The sequence below is a fragment of the Pterocles gutturalis genome, unplaced genomic scaffold (genome assembly GCF_000699245.1).
Source record: "Pterocles gutturalis isolate BGI_N339 unplaced genomic scaffold, ASM69924v1 scaffold19838, whole genome shotgun sequence".
In the NCBI taxonomy this organism is placed as follows: Eukaryota; Metazoa; Chordata; class Aves; order Pterocliformes; family Pteroclidae; genus Pterocles; species Pterocles gutturalis.
The window spans coordinates 35,704-44,517 of NW_010120977.1; the positions used below are offsets into that span (position 1 = coordinate 35,704).

The 8,814-nt window shown below is 42.2% G+C and overlaps 1 protein-coding gene across 1 annotated transcript in view; it reads left to right on the plus strand.

The window, feature by feature from the left end:
• Window positions 1-8,814, plus strand: part of LOC104464398 (transcription factor COE3) — a gene marked incomplete at its 3' end in the record, with an annotated part of 52,768 nt that overhangs the window by 13,765 nt on the left and 30,189 nt on the right. Inside the window, exons 2-3 of the mRNA XM_010077091.1 lie at window positions 2,411-2,492; window positions 5,501-5,645. Of these exons, the coding sequence (XP_010075393.1) occupies window positions 2,411-2,492; window positions 5,501-5,645 (227 nt within the window). The remainder of the gene's footprint in view (window positions 1-2,410; window positions 2,493-5,500; window positions 5,646-8,814) is intronic.

The window sequence follows — 8,814 nt, forward strand, 5'->3', positions numbered from 1 at the left end:
TTAAAAAAAAAAATCTCAGTATCAAGGAACGCAACAGAGCTAGCGCTGCTCGTGTTCACCCCAGCTTTGTGGCTTCAATATTTATCCCAATGCTCAAGTTCCTCCCGGTAAACTTGGAGATGTCTAATTCCACCAAGCATGGGTCTTTTTTCACCAAATAATTGAACAAATATCAGTCCCAGTTGATGTTTAGTGAAAGGGTGCTTAATGGCCCTTTTTTTTTTTGACAGGATGTGAGCTCTCTGTATAGAAACAATTCATCACCAATGCTTCACAGTAAAAACAATCCAGGAGGAGCAATACTTAGCATTCCTAGTGCACAATTCATTGGAGAATTTCAGAGCAATTTACAAACATTAGCTCAATCAGCCTCACAACACCCATTTGAGATCAGAAAAAAAAATAGATAAGATGCTCCTCTTCAGCCTGGCTTTGGCACTAAGGAGCTGTAACACTGGAGGTTTGCTCCCGCCCCTCCAGCACCTGGTTGTCCCTTACTGATGTGGGCACCTGCTGGTCCTTGCCCACCATCACAGTCCTTGCGGTGGAAGATGTGCAAGAATAGAGGTATGGCAGACATGCCATTAGGTTTGAGCTATACTCAGTTGATCTGGAGACTGACAGTATCTTAAAAAAGCCAAAAAGCAGGTCAGATAAAATTAGTGTGGGGATGTGGCTAACAAAGATGCAGTTTCATGGGGTTGCTGATAGTGTCCCTGCGAGTTCGAGTGAGCATCCGAGCTAGGAGGTCACATCACCCACCATGAAAACCAGCTCTCTTCCAGCTCAGCAGCTAAAACCCCTTTACACATTTTGCAATAGGAAGTTCTAAAGAAACCTGCATTCAGCTTAACTGACAGCATCAATTTATTTATGCACAGTTTCAGGAAACCTAGTTTTTCCCAGCTTGCCTCTCTGATACGAGACATCTCTCCTTCAGCATGAGCATCCTGTATTAATAGTAGGGTCCTGCTCAAGGTTTAACTGAAAAGGAAGAGCTGTGACTAAAAGCATCAGTTTGTGATATGAGATACTCCCATAATGCTCCTGTCTGATCCTTGAAGCTCCGGTGCAGCCACAGTTGTAATTTCTATTAGCCGCAGTTGGGCCGTGTTGGGTGCCAAAGAAGGGAAGAGGCGCCTGGCTTGCCTCCTGCCAGGAATGCTGTTGGCACATGGAAACTTCTGCCAGGTGTATACAGCGAGAATAGGCACCATCACTTGAATAAATAATAATTGTTCATATTCTAAATGTAAAAGCTCTTCCCAACCTTGCTGTTCAACATGCATGAAGATGGGCAGCACAAGCTGCTGGGCTGGTGCATCTGAGAAACTCTGGGTGAGGAGAAAGTCCTGAGCCTTGCTTGTCATCAGCTGTCAGTCATTAGCCAAAAATAAGACTGGTAGAATATTTATTTTTAATTACGAAACGTGAAAACATCGCTAAATAAAGAAAAGAGATGATGTTAGGCTGCGAACATCCTCCTGTACCAGGGCAGGATTGTGATGGTCCCCCCACCTTGCATAGCGTGGAGAGTGAACACATCCCACATCAGCTCCTTCCCCAGCAAGTACAGGATGGAGGCAAAAAGGAGTTTGCACCTTTCCAAGCTTTTCCTCTTCCTGTAAGCGCTCGCTGTGTTCCCGGGAGGCAGCGCTGCTCCAAACCCGGTTCTTGGGAGGTTCCTGGATGATGAGGGTTAGTCCTACATAGTTGCTGGTTGCCACTCAGCAAAAATAAGCTGGATTTCCATCCCTGGGTAGAGTTACTCCTTACAGTTAGAGGCTGGCAAAGGTTGACGAGGTCATACGACACAGCCTAATTTGCCATGTTCCTTTCCTTTCAAAAACAATGAGGGAAGCGGGGCCTTGCCGGTGGGCAGATCCCGCCTGGGTGTCCCTGGAGTCAGCAGGAGTTGGATGGAGTCCCTTTGAATAGCGGGAGTTTCCAAACCAGAGGCAAAGCCAAGTGTTTTTCAGAAGATTGATCATTCATTAGCATGGAATTTTTCAACATAGAGGTCATTACTGCTAATATAAGTTGTGAAAAAAATAAAAAGTATTAAAAAAATAGAGACAAATTCTCATCTGGTGTAAGTCATTGCCTTTGAAGTCAATGAGTCATTGAAATCAACTTTCCCACACCGAGCTAAGGATATGGCCTGGAGTCAATACATTTGTAGTTGTTGAAAAATTAAAAATATAAATTTGCCTTTCCCTAGCAATAATGTTCTGTTTACGACAGAGATCTTATGCTTTAAAATAAGTTCATTAACTAATGGGAAAGTAATATTTCACTACCAGTGTTCTTTTGGGTATAACTATTTATGATTAAATTTTATTAAACTTTTTTTTAAAATTGGATTTACATTTTGATGAATCTAATAGATTTCAATTTTGTATTTTTATAGATTCTTTCTAAAGTTTTTCCTCAAGTGCAATCAGAACTGTTTGAAGAATGCAGGCAATCCGCGAGACATGCGAAGATTCCAGGTACAGACCCCTCTTAAAGAATAAACGATATCTAAGAGACAGACTCACATCTTCATAATGAACTTCTTAAATGAATGAACGCTGTCAATGTTTCTACTTAGTGTAGTTCCAATGCTGCGTTGCTGTAAAAAAAAAATTGCTGTCAGTAGTTTATATTTTTCGCACTAATTCATATGCCAGTTCTTGGGACTCGCCGAGTTGTGCAGTGGCCTTTAATGGGTCGATGCCGAAGGAAGCAGTCCTCTCCGCAGAAAGCATTTCCCTAGTTTTCCTTCATACTAACACCTTACGTTGTAGTGTGCCCTGTGCTCAGACCTGCAGAGGTTTTACATAAGGTGTAATCTTACTAACGGGCTTGACCGTGGGGCGCAGTGAAGTTTGGATCTCACACAGGGGTTTTGCAAGTTCACAACTTGTAAACCCAACAGTGGCGGTCCAGCCCACAGATTTCTGTTCCAATTGTGTTAGAAACTGTTTAATACTTCACTTTCTCCTTACAGCTTTTGAAATATCCTGTGGTGAATCATAACACTACAGAGACACAGCTGATGTGATGGACAAATGATTTCCTCTGTGTTCGGGGTCATTTGAACCACTCGTTAGGAAACGTGCTCTTTATTTCAAAATACTTCACAATGATTCATATTTGAGGCTAATAATAAACTAGGATGGAGATGTTCAAAAATTTCTTATTTTTGAGAAGAATAACTCGTGGTTAAACTCGATAGGACAACATGTGACATCTGTTTTCATGCGCAGCCAACCAACCGGGGAAGCCAGCACCCTTGAGGCAGCCAACAGAAAAGATCTGTAGCTGGGGAAAAAAAATAAAAAATAATTTCTTCAAAACAATTGAGCCAAGCTTCCATTTTTCATGCATCTCAGCTTCACGTGGCATTGGTGATATTGATCCATCGGAACAGAACAGAAGGTCAAACCTGGAATGAGTGGAAATGTCCTCTTTGTCTCACCGAGGACTAAATGAAGCATCAGTCAGGAGTGATCTTGTGGTCGACAATGGAGCCAGTAGGCACTAGAAAGACTTTCCTGAGTCTCTTTAGCTAATCTCCCTGTCTCTCAGAAGGTTTAACTGGACTTAACAGTATGTCAGATCTTGAACAATATTTTTAACTGGTTTCACTGTCTCAGCACCTTTCTTTAGGCGCGCGGCAGGAATAAGCCGATATAACAAAGCAGAGCATGTCTACTTTCTTTTGCTGAACTACAGTATTTTCCCTTGGTGACTGACCTATATATACATGACAGAACAAAAATAGTTGTCATCTTTAGATACACCTTCCTCTGTCTTTTTAATACACCGTGTTCTAGGAACCAAATCCGGAAACCTTTGCTGAAAAATCACACTTGCATGTTTTTTGCGATATTTCTTCAAGTCTGCGAATCTCATTAAAAGTGAGAGCAGATCGCCCGGTGGCCTGGCAGCAGCTCGGCGGCCGAGGTGAGCGTGCAACCTCAGCACTCTCCAAAGTGGCTGTTGACAAGAGGGAAAGTGTCCACTTCTGGGAGGAGAGAGCTGGGGAAGAGAGCAGCCTGGCAGAGAGCTGCCCTCGGGCTGTTCCAAAGGGGACCGCAGATGGCTGTCTCCAAGGAGGCAGGATGGGCAGGAAAGGTGCTGTGATGGCTGAAAGCTAATTACGGGTTGTGAATAAGAAACAGGATCAGAGGTGATCCAAAACATAGAAGCAGATGAGAATTTTCTTCTGACGCCTTGGACCGGCTCTGTGCAAAAGAAGGCTTGTTTTTCCCCTTCGGTTTTTTGTTCGTTATGTGTTTGGGTATAGGAGCTGGCATGAGAACCCGCAAAATCATTTTTGTTATACCCAAAAGTGAAATAAACAGAAGATGAAAGCTAAAATGTGTACTAGCTTTTGCCACCATCACCAGTAGGGTTGATAAAACCTAACCTAGCCATTGACTTCAAGGACTCTAGTAATGCTAAACCCCAAAGAAAATGCTGCAGTGCTTCCTTCGATTAGAAAATCTGGAACCCACACCACAGGGTCCATGCTGGAGTATTTAAATAAGATGTAAAAGTCTATCTGGGATAATAGCGATGGACCTACGAAGCCGTGTTCCGCACAAAGCCTGGCGCATCTCGGGGTTTCCTCTTTGGCTTGTGTTCACGCGCTATCGTTTCCGGAAGGGGTTTCACGACTCCATTGTGTAGGTGTTTGTGTCGGGAAGGTTGTGCGTTTTGCATATGTTCCTTTTCCATTTTGGGCTGAGAAGCAGCTGGAAGCCAAAGGCGGCCCTATCCATCATCTCTTCTATGGCCGGACTCTGAACCTGGACACAAGAATAGGAGCCTTTCACTCCAAAATAAAGGAGGAAATTCCATTGACATACCAGGGTCAATCACCATCCAAATGAACTTGAGAAGGGATACTTTTCAGGGATTGAAAACACTTTCACTATTCATATTCAACTCGCTCTTTTCAGATGCAAAAAAGTTCATTATCAGACATTAAATGTAATTGTAACACTGACCTGGAGATCATTTACTGAAGAAAAAATGGGGAGTTACGATGGTTCCTGATTTATTAAGCTTTTTTTATTTGGAATCCTCACAAGCCTTCATTTGAAGACAGTCTCAAGTGGACAAATTTTAATTAGATAAACTATCTAATCAATATATCAACAGATCAATCAAAACAGCAGCTTTCAAAATGAGTGGCTAGAGGGGTGTTTCTGAAACTAATGGCTAGAAGAATATTTCCCTGAATTGAATTCATTTGTTAGCATAATAGGAGATTAAACTCTAATTAGTGTAGCAGGTTCTGAAGAGAAACAATTGTGAGTTAAAAATCACCAGCGCTAGCCACACAAACACAGATGGATTCGTAGTTGCCATTCACTTCATTTAGAGCCCAAAGGAGCAGCCCGCGATGTTGTTCTGCCTTACGAGAAGGTCTGTTTCTGTAGCTGCCTTTGTGAGAATCTGCAGGATTTTTTTTTGTTAAAATGTGGGGTTTTGTTCTCTTTTGCAGGTTGTTGTATCAACAACAGTCAATGTGGATGGCCACGTGCTGGCTGTCTCAGACAACATGTTTGTACACAACAATTCCAAACACGGGAGGCGGGCTCGCCGCCTTGACCCCTCAGAAGGTACGGCCCCTTCTTATCTGGAAAATGGTAGGCACACATTTACATGTCTTTTTTTTTAATTTGCAATGCCTTTTTTTTTTTTTTTTTTTGTTTTTGTTGCACCATACCTTATGTTGATACACTACTACATTTTCTTTTACATAATTTCTCCTCTCATCCATCAAACCACCCATTAAAAAAGTCCATTAGTATTTCTCAGCCCTTGTCAACTAGAATACGGGCACTTCTGAATTTGCTTCTGACTTCGTTCTTTATTTAATACTTACAGTTTTGCAGTCACAACCAATTTTTCATCTTTTTCTATTTATTTTTTTTTTCCAGTCTTGTTTTGCTTGCAGCTTTTTCTTGCTATTTAATTTGATTTGATTTTATTTTGGCTTGTCATATTCCTTGATCCAGAGGTACAGTCTCAGGTTATGTATGCAAGTTTAAGTGGATGGTAAAAACATGACCGAATCTGTAAAGAATTTACTGTGAGGTCAATTTCCTGTGCCTGGGCCTTTCTGCAGATTACGGCAGGAGGGGGTTTGTATGAGAAAAACAGCAAAAAATGTTTTTCTTCAGACTGACTCAATGTGATTGACTTCTTGCCTGAACTGCTAAAAGAAGATAGGCTGAGATGAAGAGGAGAATGGAAAGTGTCTCTGAAAATCCAGAATTGTGAAATCCTATCTTTCTGGAGCCCATCAGCCTCCGAATCACTCGCACACAATTGCAGCTGCGCTCGTACACGTGCAGACGTGTGTTTATTCTCCCCCAAAGCCCCAACTCATAATTTAGATTTAAATATCACTTTGTTCGCAGTTTAAAATGCACCAACAATGGTACAAAGTTACTTTCAGGTAACTTGGTTTTCAATAAAATTAATAAAATAAAATAGAATAAGAATTAGAACAGAATAGAATAGAAGAATAGAATAGAATAGAATAGAATAGAATAGAATAGAATAGAAGAATAGAATATTTTCAGTCGGAAGGGACCTACAATGATCATCCAGTCCAGCTGCCTAATCACTGCAGGGTTAACCAATGACTAAATGCATAGGGAGTCAAACACATCTTCAGTCCTTAAAGAGCTGGAGTTCTCCAAACCGCTGTGATTTGGCGCATGGCTGCATGGCCAGGCCACACGCACCAGCTTCCCTGGGACTCCTCTTGCAAGTTGTTACTAACATATTGACAAGATCATGGCTTTTTACACTAATAAAATTAATTAAAGTAATAAGAGAATACGAAGCTGCTAATACAATCATTGTCATTTTACGTTTCGAATAGTATTTACCAGTGGGCACACAGAGAAATGAATGAGGCGAGCAACAATTATCAGAAGGAAATACGAGCTAGACATCAAAAAAATGGAGAGCGATTTACGGATCTGCTGCAGTCCGCACACACAAAAACTAATTTGTTTTTCTGCATTAATAACGAAGGTATAAGAGAACAAAAATATAATAATTAAAGGTCGCCCTGAGCGCCAGAGTCATTATGGTCTATGACGTATTGTTTATCTCTTTCATATGCACTGAAAGTAGGTGTGTGTTTTGCCTAGCAACCGTCACTAATGAGGTTCACAATTAAGAAGGCTGAATCCTCTCCCCTAGTCCTCTCCTTCCCCAGAGAGCGAGAACTAGCAACATTATAGGTTCAAGTAAGCATGCTCAGCCCCGTGGTGTTAGGTTTTAGTCTAGGTCCAAATTCAGCCTCTTCTAATGAGCTATTATGATCTTAGCAAAATACAAGTATTTATTTTTGTAAGCTGCATGAAAAGAATTTGACTCTAAGCAGAAAATATCACTTAGAAAAATAAAGGCCACTTCTACATGCTGCAGAAAATCTACATAAATGTCACTAACCCATAGCTCCTTTTTGCGAGATGGTAATTGATTTGCTTTATTTAAATGTTAAAAATAGAGGGCCAAATCCTCTTTGCCTAACCTCCCATAAACGCTCATTCAAGTAAGCTGCACCGTTGCAAATGAATGTGAAAATCTGAGCGCTGCTTCTTACAGCCCTACTTTTAATAACAATTATAGTAACTAAACAACTCAGAGTAAACACTCCCCCAGTACACCAGCAGAGAATCAAAATGCCCTTGTACGTAGGAGAGAGCGGCAGGGCCAGGGTTTCAAACACCCTGAGTTGAAAGTCAGTGGGATTCAGGAGCGCTCAGCATCCTTACACCTTGGGTTGTGCTCAGCGTCCTTCTGCAAGGGGCTGTGCTCAGCATCCTTCCACCATGGGTTGTGCTCAGCATCCTTCCACCTTGGGTTGTGCTCAGCATCCTTCCACCTTGGGCTGTGCTCAGCATCCTTCCACCTTGGGTTGTGCTCAGCATCCTTCCACCTTGGGCTGTGCTCAGCATCCTTCCACCTTGGGCTGTGCTCAGCATCCTTCCACCTTGGGCTGTGCTCATCATCCTTCCACCATGGGTTGTGCTCAGCATCCTTACACTTTGGGCTGTGCTCAGCATCCTTCCACCTTGGGTTGTACTCAGCATCCTTCCACCTTGGGCTGTGCTCAGCATCCTTCCACCTTGGGCTGTTCTCAGCATCCTTCCGCATTGGGCTGTACTCCCCATTGGGAAAATGAGCATCACCAACTGGTTCTGCCCCTACTGAAATCAGCCCCACAACTTCTCAGGATTTTTGTGGAGCAGGAATAAACTTCAGCCTCTTGAAAGGGGGATGGTGTCACCCACAAAGGAAATTCCTCAGATCGTAACTGTGCTTACATGAAAATCTTTGTTTCCTCCGGGTCAGGGTATCACGCCAGACACCGATACCCTGCTTAAAATGCTGGTGTTTTATGTCATGCTTCAAGTTAGTCGTGTCCCGGTGCCCGTCAAGCCCTATCTTCCATCCAGGATGGTATGCTTCGCATTAGTAACACATTCTTTAAAGAAAAGTGCCCGCTAAAAAACCACAGATATTTACTTCTCTGTAGCCTCTCCTTGCTAACACCTCATTATCCAATCATCTAATATTCACCAGCAGTATATACACACACTCGCAGATCGTTTCCAAGTAAACTAATTCCCCCTGCTGCTACTGTGGAAGGTTGCCATTGAATCCTTTGAGCTCACAAAAAGCACGGCAAATTATTTACAGTAGTTGAATACAACTGGAGGAAAAAAAAAACCACAATTGTTATACCTCCCAGCACAGCGGAGTCGAACGAATTTTTAATTTTTTTTTTTC